This window comes from Anser cygnoides, chromosome 7, assembly GCF_040182565.1.
Source record: "Anser cygnoides isolate HZ-2024a breed goose chromosome 7, Taihu_goose_T2T_genome, whole genome shotgun sequence".
Lineage (NCBI taxonomy): Eukaryota > Metazoa > Chordata > Aves > Anseriformes > Anatidae > Anser > Anser cygnoides.
In genome coordinates this window covers 30,624,938-30,648,063 of record NC_089879.1, presented here as the reverse complement: position 1 = coordinate 30,648,063, position 23,126 = coordinate 30,624,938, and the positions used below count along the sequence as shown (strand labels likewise).

General features: G+C 42.1%; 1 protein-coding gene across 5 annotated transcripts in view; it reads left to right on the top strand.

The window, feature by feature from the left end:
• WAPL (WAPL cohesin release factor) overlaps positions 1-23,126 on the top strand; it is a 146,429-nt gene that overhangs the window by 56,310 nt on the left and 66,993 nt on the right. For 2 of the 5 annotated variants that reach the window (XM_013174372.3, XM_048074847.2), the window contains exon 1: positions 22,338-22,861. In XM_013174372.3, the coding sequence (XP_013029826.1) occupies positions 22,360-22,861 (502 nt within the window). In that variant the 5' untranslated portion in view covers positions 22,338-22,359. Of the gene's footprint in view, positions 1-12,481; positions 12,679-19,042; positions 19,349-19,624; positions 19,648-22,337; positions 22,862-23,126 lie in introns of those variants that run through there. The other 3 variants (XM_048074844.2, XM_067000671.1, XM_048074845.2) reach the window with 3 other exon arrangements.

Below are 23,126 nucleotides of genomic sequence, written 5' to 3'. Positions count from 1 at the left end.
GACAAAATGAGAACAAGGAAACATGGATTTCCCTCACAAACACACATTACTACATGTTGCTGCACGCAGTGCACCAGTTGAATTACAGTCATTTGGAACAGCCTGCATTTACTCTGAAACTAACAATTTTAAAAAAGGTTCATGCCCAGTGCTAGAAAAATAGAACTAGATATAAGACCCTTGCTAAATACATTTTGACCTGTAATTTGCACTTTAGTTTTAAAACAATATCATTCTGTTTTTAGAAGCTAGATAAAGAGAATGGAATTATTTTCTTTTAACAAATACCATTAAACTAAAGGAAGTTTTGGAGGTGCTTAGTAAACTGCTAGTTTTTTTTTTTATAGTCTAATACAGTCTATTGAAAACTAAACAATGTAACTGGGTTTGTGTGTTGTTCCTTCATTTGATTACATTGTTCAAGCAAATGCAATCACAGCAAGATTAACTTGTCTCTGATATAAGACACAGGGCTCAGCCAGAGGCAGTTGTTAAAGTTTCATATCTGTTTTACATGCAATTAACTGTTTTCAAGTCAGAACTATCTGATACGAACAGGGGGTAGCTTGTTTTACATGTAACAAGGGCAAACTAATTTATCTGAATATGGTTTCATTTGACACTTAAATTGAAAGCGGACAATCCCCTTACTTACTACCTACTTTATCACATGACAAAACTACAGTGCCTTGACTTCATCTTTTCTGCAGCAAGATATCCAGTGTATATTTGTTACTTTATAGGAAATACCTTTCTTTAGTGAAATGATAGCCTCAATTAAGCAAGGCTTTCTGAAACAGTACAGCAAGAAGTGTTTTAGCAAAGAGTCCAACTCCTTAGAAAGACCTCTTGCCTGTTCATAGTTCTTTTGTAATACATCCTCTGTACTCACCTCTTTCCTTTCTTTGTTCTCATCTGCAATGAAAGCATACAACAACTTTCTGAATCTATAGTAAAGTAGTGTTCTGCCACTGAGCCTATCCTCTCATCATAGAGCCCATGGAGGACCAGGTTTCTCATACTTTTGTCTCTCTTGGTTCTACTTTGAAAACAACACTTGTTACAATCTCGGTAGTATCTCTCGTAATTCCCCCTGCCATAATTTGGCAAAAAAAAACAACACATCATTTGGTTTGAGCAATTCTCAGTGCTTGAAAAGCAAGTTCCTCCATAACACACCATTCATTAACATGATGAGATTATATTATCTATTAGATTATGATTAATCACTAAGATCTCCAGGAAATTTGATTTTAAGTAAGGCACATACTGTTTGTTACTTCAAGCCACCTGCTGTAGTAAGGTTGGAAATTATTCAGCTGCTATGAAACAGTATCATATGATCAGGTTTTTCTGCTAGCCCACTTACCAATATGATTATAGCAAGACGGAAAAACAGCAGCAAAAGCATTTCTTAATTGTTAGACTAGGAAAAAAAATACACAGAACAAGTCACTGGTGAGGAACACTATTTCATGATCATTCACCACTTAAGGAAGGTCCTCAGTTGGAAGTTGCACTAAGGTTTTTTGATATCTTTATGGCCAACTTGTTTCAGCAAAGAAAGGAAACCATTACAGTAATCCACAGTAAGCATCAACATTTGTTTCTATCCCTTTTCATAACGTACTACAGCATTGTCCAATTCAGACTGTAAATTGTGATTAGCAAAGAAAACACCAGTTAGGCTATTTCTCAAGAATCCTGTGGCTCTGTCACAAAACTAGAGTTACAACAAGAGAGACCAATCCATGCAAAGTTAAGCTTGAACGTAAGTAGCCTTTCCTAAGCAGAGCTTTATTGCAAGGACTCTGACTTGAGTCCAAACAATAGCGGTAGCTCTCAGTTGCATTTTCCAGAAGCAATGTTTAGGTATAATAAATCAATGCAGCCTAACACACACTGGTGGTACTCACTCAATATGCATCACCTAAAATTGTGAGTTGAGAGGACTTGTACATACTTAACTCTATTACCTCCTTCTGATCTAAGAGTGGCAAGCCTTGAAATTCTTGACCAGGAACGAGCTCAGGCAGAGCTCTCGTCTTTCAGCTTTTTAAGTGTCTAAGAATCACAATGATAACAGGGATATTATTGTGTTACAAGTAACAGATTGGATAAAATTGTTTATGGGCTCATCACTTAACAGTGGAAACTCTTGCTTTGAGTTATTACAGAACTGATACTTCATATGTAGGAAAAACATTAACACCAATTTAAGTTTCATACAAGAACCAAGTGCAATTTAAGCAATACTGTGATATAAATGTGAATAAGAGCATCACAGTTATAGACAGAGGGAAACGTTTTCCTAATGAAGTAGGATAATTGTATATAAGGCTTAAATTAACATATAATTATCATTTACAGTAAAACTGAGTGTAACAATCTGAATTAGTGTTTAAAGACTCTTAGAAAAATAGCAGAAGCAATACGCAATGCAACAGTATGAAACTCTTACTTTCTTATAATAGGAGGGTTTTAAGCATGAATCACCAATGGAAATATTATTGAATTAATTCCATTCCTGTAGCCCCTATTGAATTACTACCATTCATTCAAGAATATAAGAGAATTGGAGTACTTAACTCAAAATACTATTTACAGCAAGTGAAAACAATGCAGAAAGCTTTGTGCCAGGAAACACGGAGGACCAGCAGCTCTCCAAAGAGCTACAAACCAGACATGGTAGCACAGTCAGAAGAACCAGTACTTCCATCAGCCAAGGACCAGTCAGTCCCCTGTACTCTGAAAAACAAGCAGGACAGGCCCAGGGAGAGCAGCTAGCAGTGCTGGTATTCATACATACTCTTAAGAACAATGGAGGATATGTGATCTGAAGTCAAGTTAAGGAACCACATCAGAATTAGATCTAAGAGATATTCAAGGTCAGATACAGCTTAAAGAGTACACCTAAAATCACACTAAAAAGCTGGAGTCCAGCTTAACAAAATACAGCAATAGTAAAACTTACACACCAACTCAAACAAAGGGTAAGCTTTTAAGGCTGAGCTTAAATAGAGCTCCTGGACCCATTGGCAGAGCCATGGGTGGAGGTACCAGCTGGAGCTGGCGAGGGCAGTTAAGGCTTGTTAGTTCACCAAGGCCCTGACATGCTGAAGGCGCTCTTGCTTCCCATGAGAGTGGCTTATTTACTGCTATCTGTGCAGCTATTCTATTGCTATTTCTTGTCAAACTTGATAAAGTTTAAACAAAAAAAAGAAGCCTCTCTTTCAAAGTTGCACTCTGGTTGAGTAAACTTGAATGACATTCCCAAACATTCCTCATGTGGCATTTAAAGCTACCATAAACTCTCTTCAAGCTCATGATGTGAATGATATTTAAGTGATTTTCAACTCCTCTTTTATTCTAAATTGGACTTTAACAAACCGCCATGTGAAACAGCCATGAGGCTGTTCCATGTTTCCACTCCTTTTATCAACAGGGCAAGAGTATTCTGAATCAGGAAGAGAACAGAAGGCATGTCAACACCGTACAGAGCACCATGCACAGATGCGGGTCTGGATTGTGGAAGCGGAATGGAAACACCAGTACAGTACTTCTTCCAGGCCAATAACTCCTGCTGAGCACTGCTTTTCAGTAACATTAACCATTCTAACCAGAGTACAGAGCTAACTTTGTTCTGAAACTTATTTGGCTACCACTAGCTTTCTCCTCTGCACAGTACGATAGCACACGGCATAGGTACATTCAAAATGATCTATAATAAAATAGATTGAGCTCTTGGTTTTCCCTTTGGAGTCATTATAAAGATCCCAGATATGGGGAAGATATACACACAGCCTGTTCTGCAAGGCGTTGCTGGACATCCTTTAAAATAGCAGTTGGAGCGAAGGAGAACTAGCCATACTGATTGAAGGATCATACTGTGGCGCTCCTGCCATTTTCCAAACAGTAGCTGAATGGCTGCAAATGAGCACAGGCAGGACAAAATGTTCTGAGCTGTCACAAGGCTGACAGGAATGTGATCACATGCTGAGCAGGCGCGAGTCATGTGCAGAACCAGCTGTGCCAGTAACTGCTTGAAAATTAAATTGTGAAAGCAATGGGGCCTATGTAGTCCTCTGATATCTGTTTGAAGCAGTACAATTCTTCCAAAATATCCTCGGTTTGTGCAAATACAGTGCTTAAGAAGCTGTGGATTCTCTGAAGAACTGTGTTGCTTTTTTACCTTTTGTTTAAGATATATCAGTTATATGTGCCAGGGCCAGGAGTGACTAGGCCTTAATAGCAGTAACCAACCTCAGCCGGGACCCACACCCACACACATACTTATTCTCTGACCATGGGCCTAGGAGCTCTACTTAAGCTCAGGTGTGGGCCTTCAATATCTGTTTGAATTTTGTTGTAGAAATGCTATTCTGTAACTCAACTATGGCCTTCTTGGTTGTTGGCCCCAGTCCTAATTTACAGCCTGGCTTTGTATCTTGATTTTGGGCTTACCCTTGTTGTCACACATCTACTGAGCACCCACCAAGTTTTGTCTGACTCTGGTTATTTCTGCTAGATTAGTTCTGGCCTGAAGTTTGACTGCCTGGCTTGACCTTGGACCTGCGTCATCACCAGAACTTGCTGTATAATCTAGATGCTTGATCAAATTTGGCTACTATCCTTGAGTCAACCTTGCTCAGCTAACGGGGGCTAAGTACTACTAGCCTTGTTAACTGTACTTAGCTTGTTGTCTATTAAAGAAAAGCTAGTTCTTGCTGTATCCTGACAAAATGAAGCTTAGTAGCAATAGAACTAGTTTGTATGACTTTCAGGCATCTGGAATGACTGTATTTATATTCGATAGAAAATCTCAACGCTCTTGTTACCAGTGCTTTACAGCTCATGGAAATCCCTGTGCTTGTCTTCTTCAACTGCCCTTCAGGCCATTCTCGGAGTTTGTCACTTATGTAACCCATGTTTAAATTGCATCCTAAAGGCATGGTTCTTCCTTCCCTGTCCTGAGGTGCCTGTTCTAGGTGCCAATATGAGCAAGTATGCAGTTGTGCAATAAGGCAGTATAGGGAACTGAAAGCCAAGTATAGAAAGCTGATGGAGGCTGAGCATAAGGGGTGAGACAGGCTTACCTAAACAAAGGAGAGTAGAGATATCAAACTTCTTGTAGCTTTGCTTCTAGTTATGCAAGAGTCACAGGATGGCTTTGGTTGTTCTTTTACTGCTTCTGAAAGCGATTACAGGACAATTATTTGACTGAAAACTTTACTTAGTGCTTGAGACAGCCCCTGCTGTCAAATCTCAGTGGTAAAATAGTGACAGGACAATCCATGGATTACTGCATGTAGTTGTTTTAGTCTTTTCTTGTTTTTTCTTAAAAATGTTGTTAAAATGTTTGTTATGAATTACAATGGGCCAAACTGCAACTCAGATGTGACCACTCCTGTAGTATCAGTCAGGTCCTACTGTACTTTACAAGGGAGGCCTGCCAGGCCAGATACTGTTCTCAGACAGGTAACCTGCTGAGGAACATTCCCTTTTCTCCAGAGCAGTGTTTTTTACCACTGAATGACTTCTTTTTAATGAGCAGCTGTAAAAGACTGCAAAAGATGGCAGCTTTGCATTCTGAGTGTCAAAAAGAGGAATTTCCCCTGTCCAAAGCCATACAGATGGAAGACAAAAAATGTTAGCAAGGCAGAGTAGTATTTTCATTTTGTACTTCAGAAATTGGACGTGAAGTGAGAGAGTTGTGCAAGGCTATTCAGAAACACAGGCTGCCTGAGTCTCAGCCTCATCTAGAAGACCTATCTGTGTCCTTGCTTGCACAGAAGAGGACATTCTCCCGGAAAGAAAACAAATTAATTCTGCTTGATGGATATTACTAGAGAAGATACTGTTCGGTAGCAGAATCTGTATTTGTGGATGAGAGTTATCAACTCTTCTGTCTATGGTATTCCTTTTGTTCTCTGTGAGAGCTGTGAGTTAACAACATGTTGTATTGAATTTGTTGTGTGATGTGGTGTGTTGGCAAACTCTATAGTGGAGTGGGATCAATGGTGCCAATACAGCAGTTCCCAGTCAAGCTAAATTTGCATTCCTCATAAAGTGCTACTGCTGCCTCTGCAGGATTCAATTTCCTTTCTATTTTTATATGATTTTCTAAGTCTGTAGTTAATATTAACTGACAAGGCCAGCCGAGAATCTTGGGATTTCCTATTACAGATAATTAAGGAAACTACTAATTCATGTACAGACAGATGCCTTGTGGTAAATTGCACTGTATGAATATCATTGCCTTCACTGCTAATTCTTATTCCTACTGATGACCGAATCTGTCTTATACTATAAGGTGCTAGAAGCATGCATCGGGTTTTCTAACAAATAGACGTATAAAGAAAGCAAAGAAGCTTTTATTCTTAAATTTTTGACTTTTTTTTTTTGAGTCAGTTGTCCAATTTTTTTTTTTTGTACCTAGAATATGTGGGAGCTTGCACTTCTAAGCTTTATTAGTGGAGCTTTGAGAAGAGCTTAGAGGGCGAAGGAGGACTTAGATTCATCAAGAACTCTTCCAGTGCACCTTAGTCGTTACCAAATTGGTGTAAGCTTCTAACCTAATGTAGAATCGAGCTTCTTGTTTGTCTCCAAAGAATTGTCTGTGAAGAAATTGCCATCGGGTAACCTCAAGAATGGGCTGCTCCACAATGAAGGCTGCCAGGAGCCGAGGCTGATGGGGAGGTAGGCAGGACAGTGGCCTTGCCAACAAGGGTCGCAATTCCGTGAGACCTGTGTGGCAAGAACAGAGGAGGGGCGGTGGTAGTACCGCAGTTATTACCAGGCAAGTCTGTAGTGATGAGGCATGCCCAAGGCCTAATGAGAGAGCCAAGTCCGGCTGGGGATCAGCAGGGCACATCACCATAGCCAGGCATAGGTTTACCTACAGCATAGCTATGGATTAGAGGTTGCACTTCAAACCTGTTGAGCCAGACCAAGTATGAGGGCCTAAACTTAAATGCAGCATGAAGCAAGGCAGAGAAAACCCTGGCGAGGCTTCTCACAGCTCTTGCGCACAAACCAAATGTTTGTCTGCATCATGTCTGAGCTGGTCGTGAGCACAGGCAGCCAGAGTGGGGTGGTGGAACCTGTTGGAGCACTCACATAGCAGTTGTAAACTACTCTGTTCCTGAGCTGTTTCCCAGACAGGAGGTAGCAATTTGGGTCAGATGGATCTACAGTCTTATGTGATACGGCCATTGTTAAGGTAGTGTGTTAATAAAACTTTCTGGCCTTAAAATCTTAATCTGACCATGCAAGAACAGGACTCCAAAATTCGTCTGAATGAACTGCCTCAGATTGAGCAGATTTAAAGTGTAACATACTTTTGTAAAATAATGTTTCCTTATTAGCTGTCAGCATAAACATATAATGCTGTATTCAAACAAGCAGGTAGCTGTGATCTGAGGTACAAAGCTGCATTCTTTAATATCTTGTGGAGTAGAATTGTTTCCTGAGAGATTGGCTGTTTACCTTGTCCATTGTCTGATAGTTTGCTTCCTGTTCTCTAGGAAGGCACACGCTGGGGTCTCCTGACTCATACCTTAGCAACAAGCAGAAGGTTGTATTTGGATTGTAACGTGTCTGAAGACAATGCAACATGAGCAGAGAGGAAGGAGATCTGTGCTTGAGACAGATCCTTCTCAATTGTCTCCTGCAGGAAGGATATGAGAGCACTCTAATTGGAGTCGTACCAGTTCGCTCTCTTCTGCCCACACTTGGTCCCAACAGGAGGGACACCATGGCAGGTCTGGCTCTTGCAGTCCTCTGTCCCTGAAGAGCTAGCTTCGGTATGCTGACTCAGACCAGAGACATCCTGCCTGAAGTACAGGTGTAGCCCTCAGCTTAATCAGTAGAGTTGGTACTTTGGAGAGGGGAAAAAAGCTTTGCTGTGTTTGTAAACTTCATTTGGAATCGAGGAAAGACAGCAAGTATGGCCTGAAGGAGATAAGAGGCTAATTCTTGAACCGGCTCACAGATAGGCAGTTCATTCAGTTGAATTTCCAAGTCTTGTTCTTTTATGTCCAAATTATCAAATTGAAGGTACTACAGCTCAATCAAAACTACTAGCAGGAAAGCTCAATGCTAACTTGCGTCATTTAAAAAAAAAAAGTAGATTTTGGAATTGAGCATGGAAGATGAGCAATTAGTACAAATAAACAGGACATAAGTTTAATATAGCATGATTGTACTTGGCTGAGTATCCTTTAAAACAAGAATGTGGCAGAGCACAGTCAATGGATTGTGACAAGCTCCATCACACCAGCCTGCTTTTCTAGCCGTGTTGTACTTCTGCTTTTATCAAATGCCGTATATTCATATCTCAGCATGGTTAGCCCTGATTATGATCATCCTGATATCTGTTAAATGAGCTGCTTTTTACCAAGCTTAGTTTCCAAGACCATTAAAAACAAAGAATAGGGTTTGCTATTAACAGCACAAAGGCAATCCATGTACCTCCAAATTGTTACCAGTTCTTTATTTCCTCTCCCTGGGAATGCTGCAAAAACATATCCCATAACACACTTTTTCTATTGATCTGAATAACCAGCTGTGTGCTGAGACCTGTTATTTCTATTCATGTACTGCAGCTGCCCTAACCTACAGTGTTGGTTTTACAGAAAATGTGGTATCCTGTGGGCTCTAATTTAGGTGCTAATAATATAGACAGATGAAGTTAATATATTCTAGGGGAGCTATTAGTGTATATATATGATGCCATCTTCAAAAAGTGTATGGGTCCCTTGGCACTTACCTGTATATGTAGTTTATCACAGTAATCCTGGTGAGAAGGGACCTCAGGACGTCCCTCATCAAACCTCCTGCTCAAACTAGGGTCAGGTGTAAGGTCAGGTCAGGTTGCTCAGGGTTTTATCCAGTTGGGTCTTGAAAACCTTCAGGAATGGAAACTGCACAGCCTCTGTGGGTAACTTGTACCTTGGCCTTCCCGAGGAGTTTTTTTTTTTCCTCCCCTGTATCTGCAGTTGGAATTTCTTGTGATATTACAGTTAAATCCATAGGTAGATGCTATTGTAAAACAACTACATTGCAGTTCAGCTGTTTTAATTAGGAGTGATGTCAGATGCATAACACAGTGCTGAGACCTGCGTGGGCCGTAGGGGAAGTGCTGGTGATGGGGACAGAGGCTGATGTCTGTAAAATCTATGCTCCAGAAGGGATATAGGAGCCCTACACATGCTGCAATTAATTGCACTTGGAGCTCTGTCTGTAACTCAGCCAGGGTAGAGGTTGTTACAGAAACAATGCCATGACACCCTAAGTACCCAAAAGTCAAAGGTGTGTGAAACTAAATGATGTGTAAACACTGAATTGGTCTTCCGTACCTTGTTTTCCCAACAAGCTTTATCATCCTCCCCTGCAATCTAGGCATGATTTTTCTGTATCTGATGCTGCTCATATCTTTGTAGAGCTGCAAAACCACCATGAAATTGATGTGATTTTCTTTCACTGCTGCCCAAAAGGGGCTGAATAGCAGCCCTGGAACAGAGTAGGCTTGTTGACTTCATTCTGCAGCTGCATGACAAATCTGCCTCTAAGCCTGCAGCTTCAAGAAGACAGCACAGCATCTGTTCACATAAAAGATAGCTTTTGGCTTGTCTTTTTTTTTTTTTTTTTAATAATGAGAAATTTAAACTATTTGGTTTAAATGGAAACTTAGAAACAGGTGACTTAGGCTTTCCTCACTTGCCAGGAAAAGCTTCCCACTTATTGTTCACAAAGGAATGAATGGATTATCCTCAACTTAAATTAAATATTTTTGCTCCACATGTGGGGAGATTAACATCTAATTTACAAGAAGCTTAAATCCTGGTATAATAATTATATTCTGTTATGTGAATCTGATTAGTCAAGGTGTGAATACAAAGTCTCCTTAATTTTTATGGGCTCATTCTTCCTATATGCCTCTCTTTCTGTGTGCATTTGTTTGTCACCATGACAGCTTCCCATGAGTTTGTCTGACACTGTGCACTTCAGCAAAGTTACAGTTAACCCTGGGTCTGAACAGAGTGCCAGGGAATAACATTTGAGCGTCCAGTTTCCATGACCTCATGCATAGTTCTGCTCTGGAGTCTGATGCATCCATGTATGCAAGTTTTAGAACAAAGAATTAACATTTCCTTCACTAGATTCAAGCTGCAACATATTGCTATTTCTCCAATACCTTTTCATTCTAATTATATATACACACTACTGACATGTTTGTAAAATCAGTATTAAATTATCACTTAAAATATTAATAGCCTGACATATAAAGGTATCCACATTTCCTTTAGAAGCCATTCTTTTTATAGTCTAGCTTAGAATTTTTTTTTGAGTACTGGGATCAGCATTTAATGTACCAGTATTCTACCTTAGAACTGAACTGCCTCACACCTGCCTCTGCCCTCTCCAGTAACAGAAAAATATTCCTGCCTCTGCAAACTTGCCTGATCTGTTTTCTTTAGGTCAGGAGTAATTTTTGAACTTAAATTATGGTACTCAAAAGATCTGTGCATTCCTTGATCTGGGATGCCCATGCTGGTGTCTTTGGGAGCCATGTTGATTTGTGCTGCTGGGTAGTGGCTGCTCATTGCCATGCGTCTTCAGCCCTCCACACATTATTTTTGGTCTCTTGGGAGAGTGCACAGATCTTTTGAGTACCAGACACTGGGAGACTTTACCAAATTAGACTTTTGGACTGGAAGCTTCAGTTCCTTGAATGACTTGTAGCATGTTTATTTGGGATGTTTGGTTTAGTTCAGTGATAAGAGTACCTTAATGTTAGAAAAGGTGAAACTGAGGCAACTCTAAGCCTGCCAGAGGCAGTAAGGACAAAGTTTTCAATTGACTTATGGATGGAATTGACCCTTATCAATGTGATGTTTATTGCCAATTGGTTGACAAGACTGGTTAAAAACCTTGCATATGCTATTTCCCCTTCAACCTCAGAACAAAACCCTCAGTCACAAAGTTTCTTAAATATACATGACAATACACTGAGTTAGCTCTCATAGTGGGGCCTACATTGTAGCTGGAGAGACTAAAAGTACTGCTTCTGCTTATTGTGCTGATCCTGTGTGCTCCTGCTGGTAGCTGCTGTGTCTCTGGATGTACATCATGCATAATGCATCCATTCTCTGAAGCAGAGCTGTAAGAAACATATAAAGACTTGCATCAGGCTTTGGAGTTGTAGGGAATAACCTGAAAGACGCACGGAGGATTCTCTTTTCCTAAACAAAATATCTCAAATATCTGAAATGGAAATTAGTTAGCTTGGTTGCATTACCTGATCAGAAGGGTATGTAGAAATGTGACAGCTGTATTTCTACTATAAAAAGAGCTACTCATTGCAGTCTTTGCTGAAAGGCTACTGGAAATAGCTTCTTTGAATTGTGATTCTGGAGATGGGAAAGGTAGGCTAATCTTTCTGTTGTCTTGCTATTGAAATAGTGTTCCAGGAGCTTTCTAGGACTCATCATGAAATCTCATTAACAGGGTGAGAAAGGTCAGTTTTCTATCACCTAACAGAAAAGGAATGCACAAACTACTTAACGGAAGCCAGAAAAATGACTCCCAGCTATCTCTTAGTGAATTTATTGGTATTTATTCTTTTATAACCAGCTCAGCACTACAAATAGGAGGGATTTCTTAGAAGCAAAAACACAATCTCAGCTGGCTTTGCTAATGGTGATGCGATTTTAATTATTGGAATCCATGCAAAAACACATGCAATTGAGAGCAAGTGAAGATGTATTAAGTTTAGTTTCTGACTGTAGTTAATGAAATGGTTAAAGAAATAGTTGGAGGCATGTCAGTGTACTCCAAGCCAAAAATCCACTGGACTATTCTACTGTACTACTGTCAATAGTAAGATATGATTTGACAATATCCTTAGTGATAAAAATGCAGTTCCAAGAAGTTTGCAATCAGATGGCATCAAAATCCTGTTTTCAAAAATAAGCACAAGTTTTTCCTTCAACTCTGACTCTGAATTGTGACATGATTCTCAGCCTGAGCTGCCAAAATGAATATATTTAGTGATCCTGAGGGCAGGTGCATAAAGTAATGCTTCAGCATTCAATAAATGTTTGGTAACTTCTTTATTTACCAGTAGGTGTCACTGGAGTCCAGCAGAGAGCTATTATTACTTAAAAACATCTTTTCTACTTGATCGGACCTTCGTTTCATAAACGTTTGGTATTTGTACATGTTGACTTATATCCAATAACAATGAAGAAATACAATCAGTGCCCTTTCAGATATGTTTTTTTCCACTCTTTCAGCTACTGGTAAGTGTTGATGGATAATTCAATGGTTTGGGAAATAATTTTGATTTTTTTCCTCTGCAGCATGTCTGAATTTGGTCCAAACTGAAAATGACTAAAGTGATTATTCAGTGCAAAGGTGAAGCCAGTAAGCAATGTCTGTATGATTACTCAGCCTTTACTCAATATTCCATTGGCAGGGGGGAAGAAGATGATGGAAAATCAAGCCAGAAGACTCGGATCTTCAATTTCTTTGGCACCTACACTGAAAATTACAAAGCCTGGGAACTCAATGGGACAGGAAAGATCTGCACTGTCAGCCATGGAGCAGCTTTCTGCAAGTCTGAGATAAAGCATTTAGGGAGGAAATCTAGTGGAAGCTCCACTTCTGGTGTCTGTAGGTACCTACCTCTGGAAATAAGCAGTATGCTCTTACTGATGTCTATTTTTCTCCAGTCTTAAAGGTAAATTACTTCCAAAGAATACAAATAAAAGGAAACCTCAGAGGTTATCTGTGTAATCACCTCTCAATAGCTTTGTGCACTAGTACTTCATTAGTGGGATATTTCTTTGAAGATTTGGATGTTGCATCCTATAACTTGCATTAGGAGACATGGAGCACAGCACTGATCAAGGTTGCTTAGGAGTGAGCTGAAGTAGACTGTGAAATGATATTTCTTGTTTTAATGAGCTCTAGTCCTTTTTTGCCATGCCTCTGCTAGGTAGGTGATCAGCAATGGTATTTGGGTTAAAATATGCTTTCAGGTACTCATGTATTTGCTATCCGTAAAGCACAAAAAAGCACCAAGTAGACACGTGTGGTTACCAAATGTTCTAGCTGTTGGAGATAACATATCAGAAGATGAAAAGAAAGGGGAGTTAGGTTTTGTTTTCCCTCAGTTATTAAACAGGTATGGTAAAAGCGTTCTTCATGAAAACCAGCAGGGAGCCATTATGAGTTATTTGCAGCAGTCATAGCTTAAGCCTAAGCTCTTGCATAAATGTGGTTCTCCAGTCTTTCAAATATTTACCAAGGAACGACGTGATACACAGTAAACATTCATCTCAAACTCAAGATCACACATCCACTGGAAAACTGTAGTATAAGGAGGCTGTTGCAGACCAGTATTATGAGGGTAATAATGTGCTTTTGGACAGTAAACACACAGGGCCTGTTCTGCTGTCTTGAAATGTGGCAAGATCCAGTAAAGAGTTTTGATATGTCTAAAGAACCAATTGAAACAAAGGTTCTTTTTTAGCCTTTTGCTAAATTTAAATACAATTCTGAAATACTTTATCACTCATTAGCAGGCACTTCTGCACGTGGTCTTTGACCATTTCACAGAGCATGGTAATGTTGTATGTAGTGAACCTTGTCAAATGCAGAAAGGATTGCAGAACTGGCACCATGTGTGGTGCTGGGTGTACAAAGTTCTTGTGCAACAGGCAGAAGACATTACAGCTCTTTATGGTACTGCACTCTAATTGGAATAAAGGGGAAAGTAGTTGGTTCAGAGCTGTACTGTGGCAGGAAACAACAGTAGCCACTAACTGATATTTTTGTTGCCTCCTCCTTCTTCAGGAGGAAATCTTCACGTAGTTATTTTTTAATTTTTATTTTATCAGTTTTATTTGCTAGATAATTAGCTCTGCCATGAGGTTCAGGGATGCATTCATCCAGTTCTCTTTAGTCCTGCAAGCTTTCAATTGTTTGTGGATTTGCTTTTCCGGTTGTTGTTTGTTTGTACTTTGTATCATTGTCCACAGCTTCCAAAGGCCACACATAGGGGTCTCAGTGCAGCAACTTAGTTGTTTGACCTGACATTGCTATTGCTTAATGTTTTGTGACTGCTATAGAAGTGCTTGGTTTCTGGCTGAGTTCTACTCTTTTTGAAGAACAGAAACAAGTATGTAAGAAATACAAAGGTGAAAACTAAAATATTATGAATAAACTCAAAAGGGAACAGAGTGATTATACCATCTGTGTATAAAGAGCCACACAGAAACCTAATAAAACAGAGGAGAAAGGAATGTAATGTATAAGTGGTGGTCATGTACAAGCAGGTTAAGGAAGCACATTAGTGAAATAAGCAACAGTAATGGCTGCTACCCTAGAAATAGAACAGGGCAGTCAGTTCCATCAAGCTCTTTATAAGAAAGAGATTTAAAACAGCAATTGCTTTTTGCATTGTCGTGTCTTTCTCTCCCCATTAAGTGCTATGTCGGTACATTTTGATAGGTTTCATTAAGGACTGCCAGCATGAAGACAGATAAATTCAACAACAATGAGAAACAAGTTCTTAAAAGAAGAATTCTTAGAAAACTTCAGGGAGGAATTTTATCTGCTCCTCTTGTAAGGTTGCAAAAGATCTCAGGCATTTGAGGGTCAGCCCCACTTAGTTTTGTAACAGAGCAATGCAAACTTTATCGGACCAAAGAACCTAAGCTTTCCTTGCCTCTTTTGCAGTGACAATGCAGCCTAACTTTAAATGAGTGTGCCTTTTTTTTTTTTTTTTAACCTGGAACATGCTGGCATGTTGCGAAGTCTTCATGGAAAAAGGCACAGGCAGTTACTCTCTCAGCAGAGCTTGCTGAGATAAACTGAACAGCAGAATAAAGTTGACCTTGGCTATTATAACAAGGTGAAAGCTACTTTGTGCTTTTCCCACTAGTATTTCACCACGGGTTTTTCCAGTAGACTTGCAGGCTGATCACCTAGGGAAAAAAATTGCTCAGAACAAACACTGAGAATTTAGCCGTAGGTGAATGACTACTGTTGGTTCATCGAGTAAAACTAGTATTTCCAGAGGCTTTTATGTTGTAGAGATGATGCCGCCTCTCATATGATTGCAACAGATGGGTGTGCAGGCTGGAGAGAAGGTGGAGTAGCACAACATTTTTTTTTTTTTTTTCTGCTAGCTGCCTGGGTCTGATTCATTAGTGCCAGGATCCAGAGAACTCCTTTTATCCCCCCAAAACTAGCTCCTTGCTGCACTCCCATAAAGCATTCCTGTGTTCTGCTCAGTGGTACTTCTTTTAACCTTTCAGTTATGAAACTTAATGCCTTGTCTTGGCCATCTTGTATGATGAGAAAGCCCCAAGATAAATACAGAAAAACATGATCCCAGACTGTATCAAGATCCCCTACTTGAATGCCTTTCAGCCTTCTCAGGGATCAGTGTCAGAGAAGTAACGTGCTGCCCATCGGGAATGCCGTACTAAGAAAAGCTGTTCTTGACAGAAATCACACTCAGATGCACGGGGGGCTGCAGGTCTCCCCTCCTTCCCTCCCACCCCTGCGCGCTCTGTCTGATCTGAGCGCTGCAGCTCTCAGCACAGCTGTTTTCACCCACTCCCATGCTGCCACTGGTGGTTTTGCTGAACTTCCTCCAGCACACATTAGCAGTGATACTAATGTATAAATAACTATTTTCAGAGCTGCTTCAGAGAGGTTGACTAAAGCATGGTAATTAGTTACTTAATGTGTCTCTACCCTCCCTTCTTTGCTATGCAAATAGGAAGGGGGAAATTCTAGCCCCAGTGAAGTGAAATGGCAAAGCCCTGAGTGCTCTCACCCAGGTGTGCAGGGTGACACTTGAAGGACAGGAACAGGAGGAGACAGACATTTCACAAAGAAAAAGCAAAACACATTGAAATGTTTAACATTTTAAGTGGTACTAATTGAGACATGAAAGCACTGCAGCAGCTGTGAGTGCAGCAGGAACAGCAGGACATCCTCTTCTTCCCCATTCCTTCCCACCTGCAGAAGAGGTGAGGAAGGAAGTACTGTAGGAAGCTGGTGAGAACATGGGAGGCAAACAGTGACTAGGTGAGACACAGAAGAAGGGGGAAGAGGAGAAGGAGGAGGTGCTGAGTGGACTCAGGTGCCACTGTGTTTCGTAGTTCTGGGGGAAAAGTTCTGGGCATTAGGAAAATGGGGAGAGCCTGCTTGTGAGTTGCTTGTTGGGTAATGCTTAGGAGGGAAGCGGGGCAGTGGGTTACTGAATTTATTTTCCCTTGGTGGGAAAAGGAGCGAAGCAAGGATGCATTACGCTGTTAATTTGTATACTTGATATAAAGGGTACCTACTGCTATGCTCCTCCTAAAATCTGCTTGTAGCCTCATGTTAAGCTGTCAGATGCTCACTTTGACTATAAGGCAACGCTGCGAAGCCTTCCTGGCAGTTTCTGGAAGGACACCGCGGTCTTCATCTTCTGCATATCTGCTGCATGGGAAACCTTCCATTTACCTGCAGTGTTGCCTCTATTTTCTTTTGGAAGAAAATCTAATCTGAAACAGTTTAAAATGTTTTAATGTCTGCCCTAAGATTGAATTCTGTGAAAGGCTCTGTACTAGGCTACAGCTTATTTTGAAAAATCTGACTTGTAATTTCCCATCCCCTGCCCTGAGATCTCAGCACAGAACCTCAAAAAGAGAACTGGGAGGGCCGTAGGGTGTATTAAGATGAGATGTATCCAAATAACTGTCTGTCCTTCTTATACATTCCTCCTCCTCCTGTTTCACTTCTCTCTCTCATCTCCAGCTTTGATGCCTTTGTGCTGCATCCTTCAGTGCTTTCTAACTTTATTATACGTAGTAAAAATGTTAGTTTCTTTTGAGGGGGGAGTTACGGAATGCAATAGTAAAGCTGTATGACATACACTGGCTTTCCAGAGTAAGTTTTTAAGATGGAAAAGCTGGAGATGTAAGATGGCTGCTTACCACCCACTGCTTTCTTCATGGAGGCAAATGCCAAACTGAAGTGTTTTGTGTGGTTTGTTTCTTGTGAAGTTTGTGGTAGGTTTTTTTTTTTTTTTTGGATGAAGGGAGATGGCAACTATCAATAATAGAATTCCACACAAGGAATAAGATGCCCGTTGAATTCCACCCTTTATGAGAACTAAACTTACCTACTGCCAAAAGTAGATGGGGTTTGGCTTTTATTTGCTCTGTCTTGTTGCCTGCATATTTGAGGTAAGCCAGATAAAATGGAAATAGCAAGGTTTAACATGTTAATTGCCAAAAGTACTGAGTTACTGGGAGTAAAATTTTCAAACGTATCTAAAGTAAAGTAGGTGTGGAAAAATTGTCCCTCATTTCAGCTGCTTTTTATCATAACAATGTTTGGTTCCCGTGATCATTTAGGTAAAAGGTTTTACTGGACTTACAGGCTTCTGCTGATACCTAAGATAGGACAGTCAGCACATAAATTAGGTTAGTATCATCTGCTAGTCATGTGGAATGCCACCATGACCACGAATCTGCAATGTGTTAGATTACTCTGTATGGAGATTTTATGAAGACTAAAAATACTGTTGGAAATACAAAGATAACCCATGTTTTCTAGGGTTATATGAGAGCTTTCAAATTATACCCAGTTATAATCACTATACCACAAAATTCTCTAAATTACTGTTTAAATGATATAAGTAGCTCAGGCTTTAAGTCAGAAACTTATTTAATTTCATTTCAATTTTTAACATAACTTTATATCCAAATAGATTTAGAAACTATTTCCAAATAGTTTCTTGGTTTCAATTCCATATTCTTCACTTCTGTCTCGGGATAATTCTTTAAATGTTGTAAAGAACTCCAGAGAGCCTTGAGGTATTTTGAGCTCTCACAGTGCTGTTCTTCCTTCTTTGTCTAACAGATCAGTCATCAAATAAGACTTTTAAACTCATGCAATGGATAGCTAAACCAGTTTGAGTTTTGCATGCTGTTTTACTCTTGAAGTTTAAACAAGCTAATTAGTAACTCTGATACAAGAATACTCACAGGAAGAAAAACACTTATCCCCTTTTATATTCAAATTATGTACTTTAAAATTTGTAACCGGTTTTCCATAGCTCTTCCATAACTAAGTCAGCTGTTTAAGGTATAAATAAACCCGTAAACCTTCTTTGAAACATAATAGGCACTTCTATGATATTTCCGATCGCCTTGTATTTCTCACAAGGCCCAGTTTATTTTATCTTCACTTTCTTGAGCACCAACTGTACGGTGTTTTTTACAGAGCACGTTCAGAGTGTGTTCTTCAGAAGTTGTACCTACGAGCTTGTGATGTATCAATAGGTGGCAGGTAAAGGCAAGCAATTGGTTTACTTGAGGGATCATTAAACAAAACATTAATCTTACATCCCTTTATTGAAAGCCACTAACTTGCATTGGATGAAGTAAAGATTAAGAAAAAAAACATGTTTCTCAACCAGAAGTAGTGAGACAACCCTAACCTCGTGTGTGCAATGAAATAGGCCTCTTATTTTTGTTACTGCTTAACATAAATAAATAGCGTTTGGCACATGTATTTTAAAACTGTTTCGCAGCGGGCTAGTGTGACCAGACGGGTTGTGAAACCACTTCAGGTTCCAAGGCTGGGATTTTTAAAATTATTTTCCACTTTTGCGTTGTTATTTCGCTATATGCGAGCCCCTCTGAGTCTCCAAGGTGCGCATGAACACCCTGTACGTGGGTGGAGGTGTTGACTTGGGTGGCAGCGGCAGCACGCTGCAGGCCGGGCCCCAGCCCCGCGGGCACGGAGCCGAGCGGGGCCGCTCCCTCCCGGCCAGGCCGCCTCCCGTGGGGGGGCTCCGGGCGGGCCGGGCCTAGGCCGCCCCCAGGCCTCGGGCCCCGCGAACTACAGCACCCAGCAGGCACCGCGCGGCGCGGAGGGGGCGGTGCCGGCGAGGCGGCGCGGGGCGCAGGCGCGGCGGCGTCGCGCTGCGTTGAGCAAGGCGGGGTGCGATTGGCTGCGGGCGGCGGCCGGGCGTGGGCCGCGCAGTGACGGAAGGAGCGGGGCAAATGGCGGCGCGATGGTCCCGGGCCCCGGCCCCCGCGCGGCGCTAAGCCCGGCGCGGAGGAAGCGGCGCCGGAGGAGGCGGCGCCGGGGGCCCTGACGGCTCTAACGGCTCTAACGGCCCGCGCGGCAGCGCCACCGGCGGGGGAGCCCCGGCGGGCAGCGCCTCGGCCAGGCGGCGGCAGCGAGCGGCGCCCACAGCCCCGGCCCCAGCCCCAGCCCGCAGCGCGCCGGGAGCGGGCCCGGCCCCGCCGCCACCGCCCTCGCCCAGGTGGGTCCGGGACCGGGCACCGGCGGCGGAGCTGGAGCCGGGGGGGGGGGGGGACGTGGCGGGGCCCGGCCGCTGCAGGCCGCGGGGGGGGGCCGGGCCGGGGCCGTGCGGTGCGGTGCGGGGCTGCCCCGCGCCCCGTCCGGGGGGAGGGGGCGGCCGGAAGGGAAATGACATCAGGCGGCGGCGGGCGGGCACGGCCTGACCCGGTTCCGCCCGCGGGGGAGGGAGGCAGAGGAGGAACTGTCACCGCGGGGCCTCGGCAGCGCCCCGCTGCCGGCCGCGCTCCGTCCCTCGCTTATGTAAGGCAGCGGGGGCCGGCAGCCACGAGCGGGGCCGCCCCAGGCGCTGCCTGCCCCGCCGGCCCGGGCCCGCCGAGCCCCCCCGCCAGGCGGGAGGTTCATTTCCCGGCCTCGCTCTGGGCTTCCTGTGCCGCTCCGGGGAGCGCAGCGTGTTGCGAGGGGAGAGGGGGCAGGCAGCGGGGGCAGGGGGAGGCTGGCCGGGGTTTTTGCTTCACTCTAAGCAAAAAGCGGGGCAGAACTGTAAGTAAAGAGTAAAAATCCAGCCCCGTGCGTGTTCAGAGGTCAGGAAGCGCATCTGTACTTCCTTCTCTTTAATCTTAGGCTGAGCTGTGCGTTCATACCGTGTAGTACTTATCTTCCCTCAATACTTAGCTTTCATCCTGTTCACATCCTATAGAATATACATCAGAGCATTGATCGCTTGATTCAGAACTTCTTACGAAACAATCTTGATTTTTAATCCTATAAATAGGTTGATCTATATTTTGGAACTCTGCTTTCTGAAAATGAAGTCTTCTTGACTACAAAAACCTTCTCTTTAAAGCTGCAAACCAAGTCTCTTCAAATATGTCATTATTTTTGCAGGAGCTAAAAATGTAGTGTTGGAAATAATTGAGTCAGGCTTTAGGAGAGGAAAATTCGCTTGTTGCGAGTCTTTTTCTCACGAGAGTTACATAGAAATTCAGATGTTAATAAATATTTCAATTTAGTTTCAGTCATTGTAAAAACTGGCCTTTCCTGTATAAAGTGTTCTGGTGTTGCAGTTGTAAGCATTTTCAAATGGCCTAAAGTAGAGCTAGTTACTCTGGTTTGGGGGGAGATCTTGGTTTTGCTCTTGGATGGAAGATAGGAGATGAGCTACCTACAGGGGAGCAAAAAGTACTGGTTTGGCAGTGTCGTGCTTGGAGCAGCACGCAGGAGGCTCACGGCACTGTGAGAAAAGGGGTCGGAGATGGGGTTGAAGAGTAACAGCCACCAGCAGCACTGGTGGTCTGTTTAATTTTCAGCAGTGATCAGAAACAGTCTAGGGAGCAGCAGAATTCTGGTCGGTAGGTAAGCACGTGCCTTTACCGCCCATCTGCTAAACTGCTGGGGAGAAGAGTGTTTCCCCAAACGGTTGTTCCCTTACCTTTGGCATCACAACACCGCCTGGCTGGTAAACTTCCAAAGCTCAAATTTGATACTCTGAATTCACCAGGGCTTAAAGCTGGGCCTAGGAATTGCTTAGTGCATATAGTGAGTGAAAGTTAGCCTGGCCTGATAAAGGGAGGCTACTGTGAGTGGGACTGTCTTGCTAGAACTAAGTGGTGGAACGACATTTCTGGAAACGTCTGGCTCTTTTGGCAGAAGCTATGCTAGTGCTTCAGGTTGATAAACTGTGTGTGTCGAGATAAAAACGTGCAGAAAGACGATATATCATTTATTAAGTGGAATAATAATAAAGAGTATTGTCTGACAAATAGTTCCTATGGTAACTGTAATAGTGATGGCTGTAAGCCCTATTTTTGATATACTTTCCTGTAAATGAGGGCAGTTGACACTTAAAAAGTTGGATTTCTCTGAAATGCTCCCCTTCCATCCCTTAGCAGGCTTTTCTCCCCTATGGAGAGCAGCTTAAGACAGAAAGATGGACTTGATTAGATTAAGGCCAACTATAAAGAATTACAATTTCCTATTGATGTTTGGGCCAAAATAAAAAAGGAGGCACATGCTGGTGTCTTAAAGAGTTACACTTGTTTTTATGTTGTCATTTGTTCTATAGTTGGACTACTTGTTTTTTTTGGGGGGAAACCAACAAACTGGTCTGTCATCCTTCTTAAATCGAACAAAAGTAGGAATAGAACGCGTGCAAGGAGCAGTTTAATTTTAATTTTAAGCAGTGTTCCGGTTTAATTTGTTTATATTTAAACTTGATTCTTCTGGCAGAGCAAGCTGTGAATCAGGCTGCAGTTGTAACAGCCAGTGGACAGTCAGGGTTTGTGCTCGTCTGCGTAACGTGTCCTCCATGTTCCTAGCAAGGGACTGTCTCCTTGTCCCTGTCCCTTGATCGAATCACGTGCTCGTGGAGGCTTGCTGTGTACCAGTCTTTACCGTGACTGTGCAGATAAACGTGCTTGCTAAGTAGGTCCGAGTGTGTGCAGAGAAGAATGTGGAGTTGTCATCATTATTTGTGATGAATTAGTGTTTAAAGTGTCTGTAGCAACTGAAATACTTTGAAAATCCTTATATTTTTCTACAGAGAATCTAAAACCATACAGTAGTATTGGACTCTAGCAGAGAGCTGCACCTTCGGATGTGGTGAAAATACTGTTTAGTTTTCTGCTGATGCTTTGTGAGAGGAGTACCTTCTATACTTCAAAATCCAAACGTAGAACAAAGCAATACCAAAAGTAATATATTTGTAGCATATTTTTCATAAGGCCTTGTTGTGCTATGTCTTGTTTTATAAGTGTGCAAGGAACTAAACTTTGCGTTGTGTTGGTAGATGAGCTGCTCATTGCAGAAACCTCAGATGTAGTGATGTTCACAGGTAGATGAGTTAGTCCTTAGAAAGGAGCAGGTGATTTGTCTGTCTAGAGCTTATGCAGAACGTAACTTTCGCCTATGCTTGTAGGCCCAATAAATGGCAGAGGTGCAATCATTTGTACTAAAAAGTTTGTGAATTTGTTTCTCTCTTTCTTTTCCAACAGAGAATATGAAACAGGAGCCAAAATGACATCCCGATTTGGAAAGACCTACAGCCGGAAAGGGGGAAACGGCAGTTCAAAGTTTGACGAAGTGTTTTCCAACAAACGGACCACCCTTAGCACAAAATGGGGAGAAACCACCTTCATGGCCAAATTAGGACAGAAGAGGCCCAGTGTCAAACCAGATATTTCCGAAGTTCCTAAAAAACCCAAAGTTGAAGATGAGGTAACAGAGGATCCGTTTGGATTTGACAGTGATGAAGAATCTCTTCCTGTGTCTTCAAAGAATTTGTCACAGGCTAAAAGCTCCTCTCAGCTGGACCCCAGTGAAGCTGCTCAGTCTGAGGACTTTGCTTCTCTCCTTGAAGCTAACAACAGAATTAATCAGCCAGACAGCGGAGAAAACATTGCATCCAGCAAGCAGATACCTTTTGACAATACTGTTCCTCTCTTAAAAGAAAAGAGCACAAGCAAAAATGCGGAAGATGGAGAAAGCAAAGGCAGCAGTGCTAAACTTGTACCTGCAGGTACGTTTACTCAACTGTCCACTTAGTTTTATTTGTTTTTTTGCTATTCTACATTTAGACTTGGTGCTTTCTGGGGTTGGTTAAATGTTCTAATCAAACTGTAGCACAACTCATTCTTCATGTAGAGGATATTTTTACTAAATACTTTTAACTAAAAGTGCCAAAAAACATTCTGTATTTTGCATTTTGGCCTGAGATCCTTGGTACACAAATCCTTATGGCTGCAAATTCAGATACAGTGCTTTAGGTTCCACGTGGTATTTTA